This window comes from Hermetia illucens, chromosome 3 (genome assembly GCF_905115235.1).
Source record: "Hermetia illucens chromosome 3, iHerIll2.2.curated.20191125, whole genome shotgun sequence".
NCBI classification, from domain to species: domain Eukaryota; kingdom Metazoa; phylum Arthropoda; class Insecta; order Diptera; family Stratiomyidae; genus Hermetia; species Hermetia illucens.
Genome location: NC_051851.1, coordinates 10860518 through 10881675, shown reverse-complemented (window position 1 = coordinate 10881675; position 21158 = coordinate 10860518). Strand labels below are relative to the sequence as shown.

The following is a 21158-nucleotide window of genomic DNA, read 5'->3' as shown; positions in this document are numbered from 1 at the left end:
TTATTCAGTTGGAGAATGTCATTCAGCAAGAAATTGAAGGTTTAGCACTGGAGCGACCGACTAAGACACCACCGGTCAAAGGTGTACCAACCTTACCTGAACCCACCATGCCGCCACCTCCTCCACCTACCACTAACGGAACGTTGACCAAACCACAACCTGTCACAAAACCTAACTTGGTGAATCACATAAAAGATGAACCCATCTACGATGCTATTGTTCCACGACAAGAAGAACTTCATCCAGTGCCTGATATTTCTGACCCAATGTCGACCTCACTCATTCAAGAGAATGGACTAAGTGGTACCGGTCACAAACTAAGACCCAAAAGTCCAGCAGTTGTTAATGTTGCACGATCGGCTAGTCCAGTTCAGCGATCATCTGGTGGTCCGATGAGTCCCTCTTCACCAAAACACAGTCGACCTAGTTCGAGAGCTTCATCAACCGGAACGGGTCACCCCTATGCTGAACGAGAGCAACGACGCAAACACCGTGTCGAGAAGAAGCTACAGGAAATGCAACAGGTTGATGTGTCGGAGAAAGACGCCTTACGCGATGATGTCTACTATGATATCCTGGAATTTGCTGAGAACTATTTCAATTCTCATGAGCGATCTCCGGAGGGTACCATTATGGCTACTTTGACCCGCAAAGGAAAGAAATCTCCCGATATGGTGCCGAAATACGAAATGATAACGTACTACCGTGGTAGCACCATCCCATCGTCCCATATTCACATGTATGATCCAGAGAACGTGGTCGTTGCTTGTAATATTTTCAGGGTGAGTAACAGCTTTGGGTTTAGCAAAGTCCTTTCAATAATCTCTGACCATTCAAACAGGATTTAGCGAAATATACTCGAGGGGAATTGAACGCTGAGCGTGAACTTCAGGTTATTCAATACATCATTGGCCAAGGAATTGAACGGGAAGAGCTTCGTGACGAGATTTTTGTACAATGCATGCGACAGGCAACGAATAATCCACACTCGGAATGGACAGATCGTGTTTGGCTATTGCTTTGCTTAACTATCGTTGCTTTCCAGCCAAGCAAGTTGCTCTTCAAGTGCGTCTTTTCAAATTAACACCTACCCTAAATCTCCTAACTCTTAACCTACCAATTTCAGATACTTCGTCAGCTTCCTTAAGAAAAATTTAGAATCATTGGACGGTAAATTGCGACAATATGTACAATGGTGTATGGATAATTGTAAATGTACGAAAGTGTCACCTCGTTTGTATCCACCATCAAGTGTGGAGGTTGCAGTAAGTATGCCTTATCCTCCCCCATGTGCATAGTAAAAATATTCTGTTTGGCTTGTAGGCGATGCGTCGACTAGGCACAATCGTTTGTCGCTTCTTTTTCTTGGATGGTCGCACGAAGGCAATAGATGTCCATCCCACGGACACGGCGAGTGATGCAGTAGCAAAACTAGCAGAGAAACTGAATCTAGGTAACACAGATGGCTGGGCAATATACCAATCCCGACCGGATGGCGAGGAGCATGTCAAATCTCACGACTATCTTTATGACATCATAGCCGCTTGGGAAATGTAAGTTGATCATTTTCGCTATCTGATAATCTGAATAATCTGTAATAATTGAATCCTTCCGGAAGCTGAAACAAACACAAAACAAAATAAAAGAATATCGCGCAAATCTAGTAAAAAAAAAAACTGTGTCGATTCAAGATGCAGTTTCAATCTGCTGCGTCATCATGTCCCACCGTAGTCTCGGCTTCTGAGACACCCCTGCCTGGGTCTGTATATAGTCTGTCGACGACTACGCCTGACAATATTGATGCCATGCTTAAGTCGCCCCGGACGATTAATCCCCCTCCTATGTCTGCCATGTAATATTCCAATTAAACTATAAAAGATCGTACCATACGACCGTGCCTCCAAGCTAAACTATCCACAACAATCGCCTTCCATCCGAGGAGCACGCTCCCTACTCGGCATTGACTGCACTACGCAACTCCAACGATCGTCCTACTGACGCTGCACCAGCGCCTCCGCATGACCTCTCCAGCACCTCACCGATGCCGGCCACCACCGAACTGCAGACCACAGCTCTTGTCATCCCGATCTCATCTCACTCCAGCGGCCTATAGAGCTGCCTCACACCGAGCTCGCTCCACCACTTCCGACGATATCCTTACCTTCACCAGAAACAAACCCAACTCCGCCACCTCTTTCGTGTGTGAAGCTAACGAAGGGTGGCTCTCCCGACCAAATGATAGTTACCTTCAAAGTTACGTAACTTCGAAACAATCTTCCTTTTGGTCGCAAGGGATCAAGCCTTATCTGAGGACCAAGCTTGAGAAAATTTCCGGTCCGCCGACCTGCCTTGCCAACCTTGAAAGATTTTCATAATTTAAGACTTTTTTACCAAAATGTAGAAATTTAGATTCCGAACTCTTCGAAGGTTACTCTGTCTTTCATTGTGACAGAGAGCATTTGGCAAGTTAACCAGTGGTGGTGTCCTGATAACTGTTAAGTGCCCTTTCTGTGTCAACACCATCTTTTCCTCCTCATCCTTCACCTATAATTCCGTCACTGTACAAGACGTTCCGCCATCATATCCTGTTTATATTTTCCCTATCTCAGCCAACCCCTTCTCTGTACGAAGACTTCTTCGACGAATTATCAGAAGTCCTAATCATTTTGTTCTCCTTTCTTCCTTTCATCTTCTGTGGCGATTTGAACCTTCCTATATTCTTTTGGCCTACTACTCCCAGTCTTCTTGAAAACCACCGGTACCGCCCTCCGATTTAACCTTGCCAGAAATCATTTAAATCGTACCCTTGATCTTGTCCTCTCTAATCTTCCTCTGCGTTGTTTTTCTCAATCCCCTAATGCTATCACTTACAATGCTCCCGACGCCCATTAGCCTGCTCTCGAATGTAATGCTCAGAACACTCGACTCCACTCCTCTGTCTGTTCACAAGCCTACCAAGTTTAACTTTCGTAAGGTAAAATTCAAAGGTCTGAACTCAGCCCTGGCGACTTTCAATTGGGCTCCCCTCCGCCAATTTCTTTCCGATTTCAGCATCTCCTTGTTTAACCTTCCTTTTTCATTCATGGATCTCGGACAATGGAACATAACATGCTCCTGGTCCTCGTGTGTAACAGCGCATTGGGGACAGTCTAGGGACTCACCTAACCCGAAACGATGTAAGTACTTCCTGTATCCATCGTGTCCCGCAAGGAACTGCGCTAGGTGGTAATTCAACCTTTCCATGCTTCCCTTTGACCCGTCTCTCAATAGGCGGGATCAGTGTATGGGTCCAGCAACCTTTCTCAGAATTATCCCACCGCTACTGCCATCTCCTGTACAGCTTCTTCCTAGTGGTTTTTCGGATGACAGCAGTCACTTCGACGGATTTGCCTTTCGTCTACGGTGAAAACAGTGTGCCGCATTCGCTAGAAGATTCAAGGGAACCATCATGCCGAATTTATTTTTCCCTGGTTGCACTATTATTCAGTGCGAGCGCCGAGATAGGAGCCGTGTATATCAGGATGAATTTCACCACCCCTGCGATAAGCAGCCGGCGACTAGATTTTAGCCCTCCAATATTAGTCATCATCCTTGTAAGAGATGATCTAGTCCTTGCTACCTTTTCGTGCGCATAGTCCAAGTGTTTCTTCAAGCTCAACTTGGCATCGATCATTACTCCCAGGTATCTAATGATCGATTTTGAAATGACCTCGTGATTACCAACCTGGATTTTGACAATATTGCTTTTCCTGCGATTTATAATAAGGGCTGCCTCCGTCTTATCTTCCGCTAGGTCCAGTTTCACCATTTGGAGCCATGCTTTGATAGCATGAATGATTTCACTTCCATCTGCGTGTTTCGCAAATAGTTTAGCCAGGGTGCCCTTAATCCAACTCCAGGTTGCTAAATTAAAGGCATTGCTGGATCCAGCGTCACCACCGCGCAGCACTTACCAGCGGCCATTACTATTGCATCGACAGTGCACCGTGCTCTGCAAAAACCATACTGCCGCTCCGATAGACCATCCACTACCTCGACGAGCGGAAGCAGTCTGTTATATACCCTCTCCAACATTTTCCTCATCGTGTCTTAAAAACAAATAGGGCAATATGAAGAGGGTGCGCTCGGTGGCTTTTCGGGCTTCGGTAGCAGCTTTTTTCACTCGTGGGCAGGAAACACTCCTTCCGCCATGCACTATTCAAATGTGCTTTTGAACCATGCGGGCTTGATTTTAGCAGCCAATTTCAGGGCTTTGTTCGGAATCCCATTCAATCCCGGAGCCTTATTATTGCCAATTCGTTCACAAATCCCTCGTAGTTCCTCTTCGATCACTCCGGGGATTGTACTGGGGGAAAAGGATTGGGACTATTTTGAACAAGAGTCGCGGGCACATCACTTGGGGTGATTTTTGCTCCCATTACAATCCTTAACGCAGCGCCCCACGGGGTTGCATTTATTTCAAGGCACAACTGCTTGTAGCAATTCCGCTTACTTTCCCGTATAGCCTTCTTAAGGCTATTTCGAAGATCGCGGTATTCTTTCTCCGATTGCCGATGTTTTGGATTCCCTCTTGTACTTTGGCAAAACCTCATCGCTCGTAGATAGGATACTGTCAACAGCGCCATTTCTTAGTTCCAACAGCAGTTTCGTTCCCTACTGTGATGGAACTTCGGTCGGGGCATTGTAGAACGCATGCCTCAGTTACCCGCTGACATAGCTGGCTCAATTTTTCCAGCGCCATCCCCGTCGGGTCATGATCTCCTTCTAATGCCGCCAGGAAAGTTTCTTCGACGAAAATTCCAGTGGACCACCCAGCTATCCTGGTTTTTCCGCTTCTGTTGCTTACTCGACCGTCGCTTCCCCCGCTCCTGATATTAAGAAAGATGCCCGGGTGGTCACTGTGGGTGTAGTGTTCACTCATCCACCAGACCATCCCTCTCGCCACCGAGGTAAATCAGATCGACGATTGAGCCCAGCTCCCTGCCTCGGAAGGTTAGCACGCATCCAACATTGGCTAGTATGATATCCAGCTTTGCGAAGGTTTCAAGCAGGATTTGGTCCCTTGTGTTTGTCACTCGAATTCTCGCCGGTAATGAATTTGGGGCTATGGTTTCTAACGTCCAACACCAAGCATTCCCTCATATTGCGCTATTGTTGCACTAAGAGGAACATAACAGCTGTAGATAAGTACACCGTTGACATTTGCCCTTACAAAACCAGCACCTGGGAATGCCATAGTTTCTTGAATGTCTTCCCGTCTGCATGCCTATATCGCCGCATTTCTCGATGAGTCTTTCACCGAGGTAGCATTGCCGTAATTTCAGTAAGGTTCGCATATGACCGCCACGTCCACATTCGACTATCGAATGGTTTGTGACAGCAAGTCCTGAGCTGCCTCTCAGTGGTTGACCCATTCACAAAATTGGAAATCGCGCTCTTATTGAAAATTACCTCTTAGCATTCCCATATCACTTGCTTGGCTTGTCTCCTATTTTTCAAATCGATCCTGTCGCATCTCCTTTGATGGCTGCACATCCCGTTCCTTCCTCTTCCTCTCCCATCCCAGAGGGTTCTATTCTGGCTCTATTCTAGTCCTTTTATTATCTTTATTCTTTATCGACGACCTTTTTCCCCTTCTTGAGTTGTCCCTATTTACTCTATGCCGACCACCTTAAATTGGTTTCCGCTATATCGTCACCTATGGACTGTGTCTCCCTTCAATCAAACTTTCCACCCTCTGGTTCGCTTGTGCTCTGCTAGTGATTTAGTACTAAATGTAAGAGAGTACCACTTTATATGCTACTGGCTGGCAGATATTCCTTATCAAATCAGAGCGTTTGGGAGGAGTTACTTTCGACAATAAGCTCCACTTCGACACCCACTGCCTCGAAGTTGTCAATCGCGGTGCAAAATTGTCAAGCTCTATACTTCGCTCCTTCTATGATTTTGACCCCATTCAACCCTTCTTAACTTTCTTCAATTATCTCGTGAAAAATATTCTCGAGCACTGTTCCGTGATCGGATCACCCTCCCGTAACTGTGATTGTCTTGCCCTTGAAAAGATGCAGACTTTGTTGAAGTTATAACGCATAACAGCTTGGTCTCTTAAATTTTCCTCTTTCAGTAGCTCCTCCTCCTTCTGATGGCAATAAGTAACTGGAGTTTACTCTGTTTATAGTTTGTCTATAAATGGAAACATAAATTGACATCCTCAGGAAATGAAAATGGATGATGTCCTTTATGTTATTGTGTCCTGTCATCGCCGATAATTGGATTGTGCCTAATTATCCCAATCGATCAGTCCCTCCGATAGTTCTTCGACTCCGATCTTGCCGATGAGTCCCCTTAAGTACATCGACTCCTTTGTTGCTTCAGCTGGTGACTTGTGTTCGTACTCTGTGTACGACGTTGAATCGACAGGATCATTTCGACAATCTGCGTCGATGTATCCCACGATCTTATTATCAGACTTACCTATATTTGTAGACTAGTCCCTGTCTGACCATTCCTCTCAGGTATCTGAGTACCCCCTTCGCTGCGCCCAGGTACTCTTCTGTCGGTTGCTCGTTAAACTGACACAGCACGATCCCTGTGTGTGCTACACCTGGCCGGATCCTAATTCCTAATTCTCTGCCTTTGGGTTCATCGTCGGTTTTTCTGGGTTGGTTGCGACCTTAAACTCCGATGCCGAATTCTGGTATGTGCTGTGGGGCACATGATTTCATTCCATATTTTTCCAGCATTTCATCGACGTATTTTTCTTAACTTTTTTTGCTTAAATTCGATCGCTTCGCTTCTCCGAGGTCTTTCATCCGGAATTCTCTCGCCAAGCCTTCCTACAGTTGTTCCTGGATCCTGGATTGTTTCGCGCTATCAACAGTTCGTCGACGTAAACTTTTACCAGCAGTCGTCGTTAATGTGAATGTATAGAGTTTTGAAATTGTGGTTTTCAGCCCCAGTTTTTGCAGTACGGCGCTCAGTTTATCTTTTCCCCCGACTTCTTTAGCCCATAGATCGATTTCTTCAGCTTACAAGCTTAGTCTTCTCTACGAAAATTTTCCAGCATCCATAATGCTATCCTTTGGACTTCAGAGACATGCTACTATGCACGCCTTCCTACGCTCAATGTTTCCTCCACCGTCCATCTTGTTCTTCAACACTTCTCTGGATCCAATTACTTTTGACGATTACAGCAAGGTGCGCTCTCTTGACTCGGTTTCTGACAGACTTCTGACTAAGTTTCCGATCCAGGTTAACGACAATCATAATTGTACAGTGTTATGCACCAACGAGGGCTTTCGATATAGTGGAAAAGAATGCTTTCACGGAACAATTACATGCAGTTCAGAATAGGTTTCCTAAGTGCCATCTGAATGCTAAGGTGGGGTCTGACAATACCTTGCTCGGACATGTGATGGGGAAACACGGTCTTGGCGACCGTAACAATAATGATGGGAGGTTTGCGGAAGTCTGCATCTTCCATCGTCTCGTCATTTGTGGCACATTTTTCGAGCACAAAGCCACAGTTGTGTTTCAACTGATCGACACCGTGCGGACAATCCAAATGACCACTTTGCGATCAGGAGTAACTTTAGCAGTTACCTTCTGGATGACAGACGCTGACATTGGCTTCGAAAGGGATCACCATCTGATGGTCGCTTGCGTGTTGCGTGCGCCACTTCTTGCAGGGTTAGGGAGCTACGATCCCCCAAGTTCAGCATCGATCGCTTGTATGATCATGCCGCTCGAAAGTGGGAGGTCTATCTTGCTGATCGGATGGCAAATAGACTGATTAGTCCGGCTATACACATCGATGAGCATTGGGTAACCGCCGCGACAAATGAGAAATTGTTATTGCGCGGATCAAGGAAGTGGAAGATGCCGTAGAAAACGATGATTTCAGAAGTATATACCGCATCACAGAAGAACTTGCACGTGGTCGCAGATCTTTCGATGCTCCCGCGAAAAATGTCAACGGTCGTCCTCATCCACGATGCTGAACAGTTGAAGAGGTGGAACGAACGCTTTACCGATTCTTAACTGTATCACGTCGGGTGAGGTTCCTCTGCTTGTGGATGAAATGGTTAGTCAACCTAACATGGGGATACGGACTGTTCCTCCAAGCAGAAAAGAAATCATTTTGGCCATTAATGCACTGAAACAGAGTAAAGCTGCTGGGCTTAACGGTCTCACCGCAAAGTTATTTGTCGCTGCACTTGCACTTATTGCAGATTTGCTACTTCCAATCGTACGGAGATCTGGGGAACACGAGACCTTTCCCAGAGAGTGGAAGAAGGGAATGGCCGCTAAGATTCCAAAGAAGGGCAATGGAATCCACAAAAGAACATCTCGAAAGCTTGATCAGTAGAGAGCAGGCTGGTTTTCGTTCTAGATCCTCCTCACCATCAACACTCTACGGATCATTGTGGAGCAGTGCGGGGTGATTAGATCTTCGCTTCAGATGCTCTTCATCGATTTCACGAAAACCTTCGACGGCGTGAACATGGAGTGTATCTGGCGCGCTCTACGCAGGAAGGACATTCCGGAGAAACTAATAGCTAATATAAGAGTGACTTATGATGGCGCAAAAGCCACATGCTGCACCGAGGTAAAATTTCAGAGGAATTTGAGGTCGAAACCGGAGTCCGCCAGGGTTGTATCTTGTCACTGAAATTATTTTTACTTGTTATCGATGGCGTCCTTTATGTTGCCTTATCCGGAGGACCTGGACGACATCTTTCCTCGAACACCTCCACTTTGCTGATTACTTCTATTTGCTCTATTACCGAGTTAGGGACCTTGGCCAAGTGACCCTGGATTTGAAAAGAAAGGCAAGTAGAGTTGGACTGAAGATAAATACCAACAAAACCAACGCTTTCGGTCTGACAAGTCATCGTCCTCTCCCTATCTGTATTAATGGGCAGAGCAGCGAAGGTTGCGATCAATTTGTATGTCCTGGATGCGTGAGTTCTGCAGACGATGGCACCGAATTGCATGTTGACGAACGCATTAACAACACTAGATCCACTTTCGCTGCCTTGTCTAAAATATGGAAATGCTGTTATCTCAACACTAACATCAAGTTGAGGTTGTTCTTCTGGGTTACTATATGGGAGTAGCACATGGAAAGCGACCCTCACTGTCATTTGAAGATTCCAACCCTTGATCATCGCTGGCCTGATACTATTACAAATGAAGAGATTGGTTGGCACGCAGGCCTGTCACCCGCACCCGATGTGATCAGAAGGTGGACGTAGCAGTGGATAGGTCACATAATAAGGACAGGTGACAATTACATTTGTGGCTACGTATTGGAGTGAAATTCACCCTCCCAAGATGGCCCACGTTTGGGTTGCAAGCGCATTTGATACAGAACAGTGGAAGAGGAGCGCGATCACCTGGGGAAGTCCTGGGGGAGTTGAAGGGCAACAGCATCGAAGCGACACCATTCAAAATTTTGAATTCTTACTATATTTCGTTCATCTCACTTTTAAATTTTTCTTAAGATGATTTAATTTGTTGCAAATCAATACAATCTGATTATCCTTTTTCGTTCATTAGCAAACAAACTAAAATCCAGACAACTAGCTCTACAATGAGACGCAATGCTGCAACTTTAGGATCGGGCGAGAATCGATTCGTTTTCAAGAAGCGTTTGTTCAAGACAACGCGAGAACTCTCTCAAGATCCTGTTGAAGTCAATATGCTGTACGCCCAGGCTGTTTACAGTGTTGTAAAGGTAAGTCAATGAGAATTTTTTCCGTCCTCAATATTCCTAACAAAATTTCTTACTTGCAGTGCGACGATTTTCCTGTAAGTGAAAAAGTGGCTTTACAACTTGCAGGACTACAAGCTCAAGTAGCTCTAGGCGATCCATCTAGTCAGCCCAAGCCGGAATACTACACAGACGTTGCTAACTATCTACCCGAGCGTATCTCAAAAACACGAGAAGAACAATTTTGGGTCCCGATTCTGGCGCAAGCACATCGCCAATATGGTGCTGGTCGAACGGAATTGACTGCTAAAGTCCTGTATCTAAGCTGCGTTATGCAGTATCCATTATATGGAACCACAATGTTCCCAGTGACGTACAGAGGATATTGGAGTTACGGCAATAGCCTCATTTTAGGTGTGAATTGTGAAGGAATTACGTTAATCAAATCGGAGGATAAATTCGTCTTGTATGAATTCCGCTACTTTGACATCGAATCCATAATGCTGGACCCAAGTGATTGCTTCATTACGATAACGTTGAATCGTCAAACAAGTACGACAACCACAACCGAACAGCAACGTTGTTTTGTATTTGAAACCCAGCAGAAAAACGAAATTGGGTCCCTTATCATTTCTTACTATCCACCTCTGTCGAATTGGATTACCGAGAATGAAGTGCCTACAAAGAAATCCAAAGGCATTACGAATGAGGATCGCGTTCGATTGCATCACAACGTGGTTGTATGCAGACGGCACTTAGTTGATGCAGAGATCCTTCGAAAACCTCAGGACTCAAGTGGAGGCTTCTTGAGAAATACATTGAGACGTTTATCGAAGCATCGATTGGAGAAACTACGTGCTGAGCACGGAAGCGCAGTACAAGATCATGGGGAAACGTACAAAGGATTCCCTCACGCTTTCTGGGCATTCAGCAGGCAACCTTTACCACAAAGTCTAAGTAAACTCCCGGATCAAGAAGAGCAGGCAATGATTCAAGTCTTCCAAGCGATATTAACTTATGCTGGTTTGGGACAAAATGGTAAGAAAAAAAAATTATAAATTATGGTGGACATGATTATTTATCCTGTCTTGACTATTCAGGTGATTCAGTTCAACGGGCTGAGGACGAACACATAACTCTGATACAATCCATCATGGACCGGTGCATGCGAAAGGAGTCACTATTGAACGAGCTCTACCTGCAACTTATAAAACAAACCACTGACCATCCTGATCCGAATTCTCGAGTGAACCTGCGGCACTGGGCGTTACTATCCCTTGCTTGCAGTGTAATCCTTCCTCCCCTAAAAGTGATAAGGAAATACCTTATTGGACACTTGAAACGTTGTGCTAGTGATTACATAACCGAAGAAGGAAAATATGCTCGATTTGCTGAAAGGGTACATTTTTTGCCATCATATCGTCTGAGCCTTTTACCTGACTTATCCTTCATTCCAGTGTTTATTCAAAACTCAAGGAACACGTCGCCGACAATGGCCACCAAGTCGTGAAGAAATTGTCTGCACAATAAATCGTCGACCAATTTACGCTCGTTTCCACTTCATGGATGGACAATATCACTCAGTTGAATTCCATCCAAGCTCAACGGCACGCGAAGTCATGGAGCTTGTTAAAAAGAAAATCGGTCTCCAAGAAAATGCGCAAGGATATGCCATCTACGAAGTCCTGGGTACTTCGGAACGTAGCTTAATGCCTGACGAAAAAGTAGCTGATGTCATGTCGAAGTGGGAGAAGTACCGAACGGCAGCAGCACAAGCAGTTCAACAGAACCAGGTACTTTGTATTTCTTCAATCAAGCCCATGGTATACTTCAATTTAATCTTTTCGTTCAATGTTAACAGCAACTAAGCAACCGCCCCCCAGTCTGTGGCCGACAACACCACATATTCTTGTTTAAGAAACATCTCTTCTTTGACCACTACATGAATCTAGACGATCCAGTCGAAAAGGAGCTTCTTTATCATCAAGTCTTATATGGTTTGCGCAGCGAACGTTTCCCCATTACAGAAATGGAAGCAATAATGTTGACGGCTCTTCAAGGACAACTGGAACTTGGAGATTGTGCAGAAGTTTTACAGGATTATAGACCGATTGCAAGTCATTGTCTTCCACATCGATTTGTGCCGAATATTCCTCATGAAGCTGTTCATATGCACCATCAGAGCTTAAGGGGGATGAGTCAAGCGGAGACGAAAAAGTCCTTCTTAAACTTGATACAGAGTTGGCCATTGCATAAGGCTACGATATTTGACGTTATGGTAAGTAATAGTGCATAATTTTTAATAGAAATCATTGGTTTAAAGGAAACATCGTTAAACTTCGTTCTCGGATTAGGGGCACTCCTTTGCTAGTGGCGCCCAGGGTGCTCAGGATACTTGTTCTCTCTGGTCAAAGTAGAATTTGTTCACTGAATCACCGACGGGGGCTCTGCAGTCCTGCCCGGCCGATGCTCTCAATGTACTCCGCATCTCCTCCCCCTAGACCTTCACATCAAATATGTTGCAGCGTGCAGTGCCGTCAGACTACGTGAGTCCGGATGCTGGGCAGCGAAGTCCTACGGCCACAGCAACATTCTAGATGAAATACCTCGAGAAATCTGGGCATCCCCCAGGACTATGTCACACGCAAGCTGAACTTCACGAGAAACTTTGCTGTGGACCTTCCAACCAGGGCAAAGTGGAAAACCGGCGGCGTGTTGCAAGACTATGACACGGTATTCTTTACGGACGGATCAAAGATGACCTATGGAGTCGACGCGGGGGTTTTTTCGAATACACACGGTGTATCCAAGTCGTATGGTCTCCCAGGTTTCACCAGTGTATTCCAGGCGGAAGTACTGGCGATATTGGAAATCTGCCAATGGCTGGAGCGTGATTCGAGCCCCAAGCGTAACATAGCCATTCTGACCGACAGCCAAGCTGCCATTAAGGCCTTGTACTCAACGACGACATCTTCCCGGTTGGTGGGGCAGTGCAGAGACACGCTCAACCATCTGGGTGGCACGCTCAAGATCACTCTCCTCTGGGTTCCCGGGCATAGGAACATAGAGGGAAATGAGCGGGCTGACGGATTGGCCAGGCAAGGCTCTGCTCTTGGCAGTCCCTCGGGGAATACAGTCGGTGTTCCGCTGGCGGCTGTCGGGGGCAGAGTCTACTCGCACTACCTAGCAGCCGCGGGCCTGAGATGACGAAGGCTTACAAGCTGTGCCAAATCAAGGAGAATTTGGCCCGCTTATAACATAGCCCGATCACGAGAGCTCCTGTGCCAGACGCGTGCAAATGCTTTCAAGATTACGGCGGTCTGCACGGGGCACTGGCCCATAGGGGACCATGCCGCTAGGCTCGGCTTACCCTACAACTCGCATTGCCGAAGCTGCGGAGAAGGAAGGGAAACCCTCATGCACTTTCTCTGCGATTGCCCAGCTCTGGCTCGAGTCAGGCTGCGGACACTGGGTAAACCATTCTTTGGGGACCTCAGAGAGATTTTTAGCTGCAGGGTCGGAGAGCTGCTTTCCTTCGTGAATGCTACGGGCTGGCTCTGAAGATCCGAGCCAGCTGGACTCTGCTTCCCTGTTCCTATAACAACAGTCACGGTCTTAGGAGTTTGTGGCATCAAAACGGCGCACCAAAGCGCGGTGTGGCCACTGATACCTACCTACCTACCCCACCGACAGTTTCGTTTAATTCTTGGATAATGTCCCCTTTGAAGTTGAGGGTTTGATTGATACTTGCATCATTTGTGAGGTAGAGTAAACGACTTGCTAGAAATTCGGTTATGTCCTGGTGGTTTAACATGAGTACCCGCCCTCTAGGCCTAACTCCATGTTTTCTTAAGACACGGATTGATTTTGTACTACAATCAGAGCCCTACTGTGACAAGCAACAACAGTACTAGTCGAAACAAGAATGCTTGGCTCAGTACTCATTCTAGTAGACGCAAGGCATACCTAAATTTCTATCGATCTAAGTAGTACGGCACCTGAGTTGTAAGTTTCCGCGGTGTAGATGTAACCACAACCGCCATGAAACTCCGACTAGTGAGCCAACCGCAAATAACCGAGTCCAAGAACACATGCCCCAGGAATTCTCTTGAGATATGAAATTGGAAGACTACCCCGGTTTCCATGGTACCAGATAGCATCTGCTGAAGTTTTGTGGCCGAAGCCACTTCAGATGGAGCTCCGTGCAGACTCGGTTCTGATCGCCCAAAGTCTTGGAGCATTCACCTACTCCATGACGACCCAGAATCTAATGAGAATACAGCGTTTCCCTGTGCCATCACGTAGAGGTTCTCCTCGGTCAGTTAGTTTTATTGCTTCGTCTGCCTCCTCGTCACCTTAGAGGACTTTGGTCAGTTGGGTTTCCACTTATCGGCAACGGACATCTAATCCAATTGAATGATTAAGAATTTCTTTCTGGATGGCCATAATAAAAAACCACTGATATCGGCCTTAAACGACACTACCACTTGATATTCGCTTACCTTTACTTGCGACCGCGACCATGCCTTCTTGCAGAGGCAAAGAACCTCGACCCCTAAATTCAACACCAACCGCTTACAGGCTCTCATTCAGTAGTGTCAACAGGAAGTGTAGGGAAACTAATAGCTTTTATCAGCACGATATATTATGGCACGAAATGGAAGGTTCTGCATCCACGTAGCACCTTAGAGGAATTTGAAGTCCGAATCCGAGTCCAACGGGATGCATCCTGTCACAGATGCTATTTTTTTCTGTCCCTCATATTGCCCTGGCCGGAGGGCTGTCATGAACCATTTAATATTTTCTCAAACATCTCGAGTATAAATTAGTTCGTTTAGTTTAGTGGGGGGGGAGCCGCAGCTTCAACAACTCAGACCTTTATTAGCCCCATTGTACTATTCGCGAAAATCGCCTATTCATCGGCCTCGCAGGCTTTTGTGAATTGGAGAACATTCTCCAAAGACAGAGAATGGCGCATACCCTTCGTTGAAGAAACCCTTACCAAGGTATCTTCGCCTGACGTCTGAGGAGGCCGCGTAGCTGCTGCTCTTCTTCCTCCTCACATTGGCTGCATATGGCTGAGACCACCATTCCGATTTTTTCCATGTGGTAGTTTAAGGGGCAGTGTACCGTTGGAATCCCTACTAGGGTTTTATGTCCCCCCCGGAATAAAAAATGTCGTTCTAGTGTCCCCGGGTTCCTTCACAAAGATACAAAGACACAAAGACAGAAGTTCAAATTTGTCTATTCGGCTGACTGAATCGTTACAACCGAGCATCTGAATCTGCGTCAGCAGCTTCCTGCTGTTAGCAATGTTCAGTCTCGGTCACCAGACGATGCTTGCATAAGTGAATACCTGCATATCTGCTCCTGACACAACCACTGACTGCCCTTGGGTTGCTGAAACATGGCGACGTTAATTCTGTGCTGGCTGAGATCGTGCATCACTGCAGTTCATCTAGCGCAGTTCCACTGCAGCATTCTGGGTGACCTGGCACTTAGGGGCGGGGATTAACCCTAGCCACCTTTGAAAGGCCGACGGACCACATTTAGCAGCCATCAGCCCGTCGATCTAGCCCTTATACGTCATCCTGCTTATCAGAACGGTATACTCTAAATTGACCGCATTGGTCACCTCGCCAATAACAGCCAGGGTAGCATAGGGAATAGGGACTCACGGCTACGACTTTTGGTTATCGAAAACGGACTATAATTGGTTCTTCTAATATCCGCACGTTCCTAGACAACGGTATCGAGGGGCTTCAGACTGCTGGCTCTCTCCAATTCGAGCGGTAATTTCAATAATATAAGCTGGACTTTCTGAACTTAAGCAAAGTAAGATACCTGCCCAAATGGAAATAGAGGTCCATGGCCCGGTAAGAGATCAAACAAATGTCATCAACGTAGCTGAGTTGTTTGACGTCGTTGTTACACGTCGGCATGAAGCCGCCCGATCAGGAAGAGATCCCACTGTCGAGCGATAGCGGGATCATATAAGGGGTCAACCCTGAGAGAAGTAGCGGGCGCAACACGCAAACGTAGGTAAATAACCCTTAGATGGTGATCCCTTTCGAGGCCAATGTCAGCGCCTTTCTTGTTACGTACATCCAGAAGTCAACTCCCTAAATCTACCGATTGCACCTGCGATGTTGGTCAACTGAAACTCAACTGACCTTGAAAAATGTGCCACCAATGACGAGGTGGTGGAAGTTGCCACCATTATCGTTACATTCACCAAGACCGTATTTCCCCATCACATGTCCGAGCAAGGTGTTGTCAGAGCCCATCTTGGCATTCAGATGCCCATTACGATCGCAATGTCACTTTCAAGTAGTCTAGTGGCGGCAACTGTCAATCGAATTAACAACACAAAGAAATTTCGAATGTTGTTAATCCTGCTGCGCCACATCGAAGATGTCGGGCTGGTATGCAAAAGATTGTTGGTGAGCATAAGAGATGCACATTTTTCAGTAGAAGACCCAATTACCGTGGCAATAGTGACCTGGCCAGCCTTCAATCAGTTTGTCACCGAGTCAGATAAAAGCCTCTAGAGATGGTAGGTAGGATTCATCAAGGCCCTTAAGCTGGCCATCCGACAGAGCCAGAGGGAATGCTCTAAAGAGCTCTGTTTGGAGGCGGACAAAAACTCATACGTGAGCATATAAGGACAATTTAGAAGCCGTTTATATCCGCAGATCACGTGGCCTACCATCTCTTTTTTATCGCACATGAAAAATGCCAGAAGCGAGAGATCTGTAAATAGATGACAAAAGCGTTGGAAATGATTGGTAGACATGCAGGCTGATCCTTGCTTTCAAGGAGTAGTTGAAGAGACGGGATGGTGTAAAATTTTAGAAAGACAAGACCGCTGCAGCTTTACCGTTCCGCGCGGCCATTAAAAACCACCCCCGGTATTACTTCGGGAGATAGGTTTGCCTTCAGGCTGCTGCTCCTGTCTGCTTTCTTCTTTTTTTTTTCGTTTAACAACTTCTCTTGTATTTTTAAGATTGCGGAGAAAACCGTGAGACACTTCTCCTTCCACTTCAGAATCTCCGCAACCATATTCTCCAAACTCCCACTCCTGCCCAACGCTTGGTTCAGATTCCTTTCACGCCACACCCTTATGTTGGGAATGAGCCTCTGCGTTCAGCAACCTTTCATTGAATCGTCGTGGTTACGTTGTCAAAGATCATTTGATTTTGGCATTGTCGCAGGAATGTCAGAATCGTTTTGCGTGAAACTCCACACTCATTTTTTTTCGTCAGAATATCGACTGAGATCATGCCTGCCACGACCAATACTTCCTCATCTGATAAGGTCTTCAAAGCGCTGTGAACTCTCAAAGCCACCAGCTGGTAAACCGAATTTACCTGCTTCCACCTCTGTGAGTTTGCAAGCGCCTTTGCCCACGCAAGCGACGCGTAAAGCAAAATCGATCCCACCATTCCAGCTAGAAGAAACCTTCAAAATTGTTTCGGCCCGTCAATTATCGGCAACAGTTTCCCGCGGTAGCACTAGCTGCCTTTGACATGGATACTCTAGGTGTTCCCTAAAACTCAGTTTGGAATCAATCATCACCCCAAGTGTTTGATAGCCTATTTATTTAAACGTTTTTCATTTCTCGTCCGCCAAGATCAGCCTGGCTCTTTCTATCTGAGATTTTACAACTCCCACTGTTTCCGTTGCGTAGACCTCCACATCCTCTGAGTGGCTTGCTGTGACGTCTACTGCCAGATCATCCGCCAAGCTGAAAACCGTAACCTCTTCTGGGATGGGAAGACCAAGAACCTCATTAACATTCCACAGCAGGAGACCCAGTATCAAACCCTATGATAAACCCGCCGTGACGAAGTACTCTTTGGGGCCCCCCATCAATCTCATAGTAGAGAGTCCTCTTTAGGAGTTCATTTTCGACCAAACTAGCTAAATATCCGGAAGCACCTATATCAATGAACCCCTCTTCAATTCGGTTCCCGTTGGCGGATTTTAATACCTTTGACTTCTAATGCCAACACGACATAGCAGCCGTCGAAAACCAGCGTATCTTTTGCCAGATTCGTCACCATGCTTATTAGACCCACCGTAGAGTGGGCGCGCCGAAAACCATACTGGCGCTCCGACAAGGCATTGCTGCTTTCAACGATGGATAACAATCTGTTCTAGATTGACTTCTCATCATCTTCCCCATTGTATTCAACAGGCAGATCGGGCGATATGATGCTGGATCTCCAGGTGGCTTGTTGGGTTTGGATTACAACACCAGCTTTTGCTTTTCGCACTGAACAGGGAATGTTTCTTCTTTTAGATACGCCTCGAAAGTGTTAGCCAAAAAGGTCGTACTTAGTCTTCAGTACGAGCTACCAGCTTCAAAGCTATGCTAGGGATGCTATTCAAATTTTTTCCCCGCAGCTCTTCCGTAGTTGCTGGAGGTATTAAAGGTGCTGCGATCCTCTTCCCACACGGATTGATTTGGAGACCACAATCAGAGCCCCGTCATGACTATCACAGCGATACTGGTTTATACTAAGCGGTTTATACTGCGCGTAGGCTCAACAATCATACCAGTGGATACGAGGCCTATCTAACACCTCTTCCGCAACTAAGAGGTACGGCGTCCGAGCAGTACAGCACAATTCAACGCTTGATCTCACATAGTGCTCTGCTCGGGATATAAGCACAACCACAACGGGCATGATACTCCAAGAATCTTTCTCGAACATATGCGCCTAAGGAGCGATCCTGGTTCTCATAATACCAGACAACCTCCATTGAGGCTTCGTGGCAATAGTCATTTCAGATGAGTCTTTTGCACACTCGGATCTGATCATCATCATCATCAACGACGCAACAACCGGTATCCGGTCTAGGCCTGCCTTAATAAGGAACTCCAGACATCCCGGTTTTACGTCGAGGTCTACCAATTCGATATCCCTAAAAGCTGTCTGGCATCTGATCGCTCTTCTCAAGTACGTGAGGCCGGCACTCCCTAACGGGTTTACTGGAAGTATTATGCATTCTTTGAATTGGACCACCGTTTGCCTTCCGTTATTATCATAGTGCGGGAACAGAGTGGAAATAATCTCTGGCATGAGGCGTGGGCAAGTCATCTGAGATAATAAGGATTTATACCGCATGGTTGCAAAACTGTTTGAAGCAGTTCTATTTACACCTCCGATTGACTTCTTTTAAGTGTTGTTGTCTTTGAGTCTCCTCTCGACCGTCGCTGCCGGGTTTTCCCCTAAGTCTCTGGTAAAGCCTTATTGTCTGGAAACGTGCGCCTTGCGATTTCATTGTTCCACCAGTAATCGGGTTGTCTGCTGGGAAGCAGTCGCCTCCTGGGCATGATACCATGGCATGCTTCCGTCACCCACTGGATAGTTTGAGTGGCTTTTTCTCTGGTCCTTCCATTCAGGGATACGTCGGGATTGAGCGCTGTGAAAAACGTGTTCTCCTCAAAGGTTTTTGCTGCCTAGTTGACCAAGCTACCCGGCATTTTGTAGGAGCTCATTTTTGAGCTCGATTCGCCCTTGATTTCCATGCAGATTGCCTGGTGATCACTATGGGTAGTTTCCAAGCGATTCTGCTGACTAAAGCGGCGCTCACGTATGCCAGGCCCACTATAAGTGCAGAGCAGCACCTTTAGAGGCATGTTAGGACGATTGGGATCCAATCAATTCCGTAATGGGATCTATGCAGAGCATATTGTGGAAGGCAGAGAAGACCAGGAAAATACGCTAACGGAAGCCGCTCAATGTAATACCTAATGATGGTTCCACGGGGCAGGTGGAGTCATGATGATTTTAGTGGGCGAAAGTCATGCACCTTGGCGTATCCAGGCCATGTCTTTTAAAGATTTCTACCTAAAGTGACTCGTCCCTTCTTCTTTCTCAAATGGGATCGTTTTTTCGAATTTTTCGGCATAGAGACATCATGAAATCCTTGACCTGGGAATGGTAATATTCATGGTCTTATTATATTTTCAGCAATCGTTCACATCGAATTGGCCGCGTGTACTTTGGTTGGCTGTTGATCAGAACGGAATCCACTTACTAGAACACCGGTCGAGAAACACCCTATGCACATACGAATATTCATCGATAATCTCTTACTCACCGAACATGAATTGTTTGATGATAATCACAGGATCCGATAAGAAACAATCTAAGATCATATTGACAACAGCCCAGGTATGACGAACTCAGATTTTCATTGTTTAAAACAGATTTCTTACAATTTTTCTATTTTAAGGCCTTCCAAATAGCGAATCTCATACGTGAATATTCGGAAGTCCTGCAATCTGCAGCAGCAGCTGCCGCTTCAGTTACACCGGATGAAGGATCAAAAGAGCTCCCGCCACCGCCTGTTCCTGATCATGCAACCCCCATACTCAATGGACAGCCCATTAAGCAAAATCATTTGGTTGATGTTCGAAAATCAGCGTCTCGTCCACAATCGGTGATTCGTCCCTCAGGTGCGGCACTGGTATCACCACAACCCAGCTAATATACCTTTTGGGACAGGATCAGTCGAAAAAAGCAACGCTAGCGCTTATTCGATATGCCTGCAAGCATGGGACATGTGTAAGAGGCAGATAATGCTCGGAAGATTTAAGATTTTTTTTGGGCTTGAAAAGTGAAATTCACCAAAGATGACTCGACAAAATTCTAGGATATTATTTTTTAGTGTGAAATTTTAAGTTATCCTTTTTGGAAGTTTGGAATATTATTGGCTAAACTTTTATTTATTTACTAATATTTGATGCTTCCTAGAAATTAGTTTAGAAGTTTTTTAAAAATTATGGAAAAAAAATCAAAAATAAATTAATTTTTTGTTTAAAGAGTTGACCGGTTGCTCCTACGTAGGGGTAACTGATGATCTCTGGTTTTCGTGGCTGGCGTTTTTTAGTAATTTAATTTTAGGATAGTTTGTTACAGCAAATGCTATTGCTTTCAAATTGTGTATATTTCTCAAATATTTTTGTAACCTGAAACTCTATGAATTGAAACTGAATATATATTATATAAATAGCAGTGAAGTTAGAAAGTGTAAGATACCAAACCCGAGGAAAACAAGTATCTCAGTTAATTGCTTCTAAAGCAACGCGCAAAATCACCTACCATATTTTTACATCGTAGCGAAACCCGTAACAGAAATAGCTACACGTGCTTTCTAGCCCCACTAGCAAGTAGTTGAGCGAATTCTACCCCCGAAATACAAGAACAAAATCAAATCACGCTAACGTAGTGCGAAGTATAAAAGGAAGTGGATAAAAGTACTTATTAAAAGTTTCAAGTTAATGAGAGTATATTACCGATAATCACGTTCAAAAGCAGAAGCAAAAAGATACTTATGCGTTACAAATAAAGTTAGTTAGCCAAAAAAATGTTTTCAATTAAATGTTATCGGACAAAAATTTTTTTAGACAAAATACAGAGAACATAAT

General features: G+C 45.6%; 1 protein-coding gene across 2 annotated transcripts in view; it reads left to right on the top strand.

Annotated features, from left to right (window-relative positions):
• The window catches only part of LOC119652347 (unconventional myosin heavy chain 6), a 199840-nt gene extending 179451 nt beyond the window's left edge, over window positions 1-20389 (top strand). For both annotated transcript variants that reach the window (XM_038056375.1, XM_038056374.1), the window contains 11 exons: window positions 9-782; window positions 842-1065; window positions 1127-1265; window positions 1324-1553; window positions 9562-9739; window positions 9799-10753; window positions 10816-11114; window positions 11173-11508; window positions 11577-11993; window positions 19699-19902; window positions 19964-20389. In XM_038056375.1, coding sequence (XP_037912303.1) covers window positions 9-782; window positions 842-1065; window positions 1127-1265; window positions 1324-1553; window positions 9562-9739; window positions 9799-10753; window positions 10816-11114; window positions 11173-11508; window positions 11577-11993; window positions 19699-19902; window positions 19964-20218 — 4011 coding nt within the window. In that variant the 3' untranslated portion in view covers window positions 20219-20389. The remainder of the gene's footprint in view (window positions 1-8; window positions 783-841; window positions 1066-1126; window positions 1266-1323; window positions 1554-9561; window positions 9740-9798; window positions 10754-10815; window positions 11115-11172; window positions 11509-11576; window positions 11994-19698; window positions 19903-19963) is intronic.
• Window positions 20390-21158: the final 769 nt, after the last annotated feature.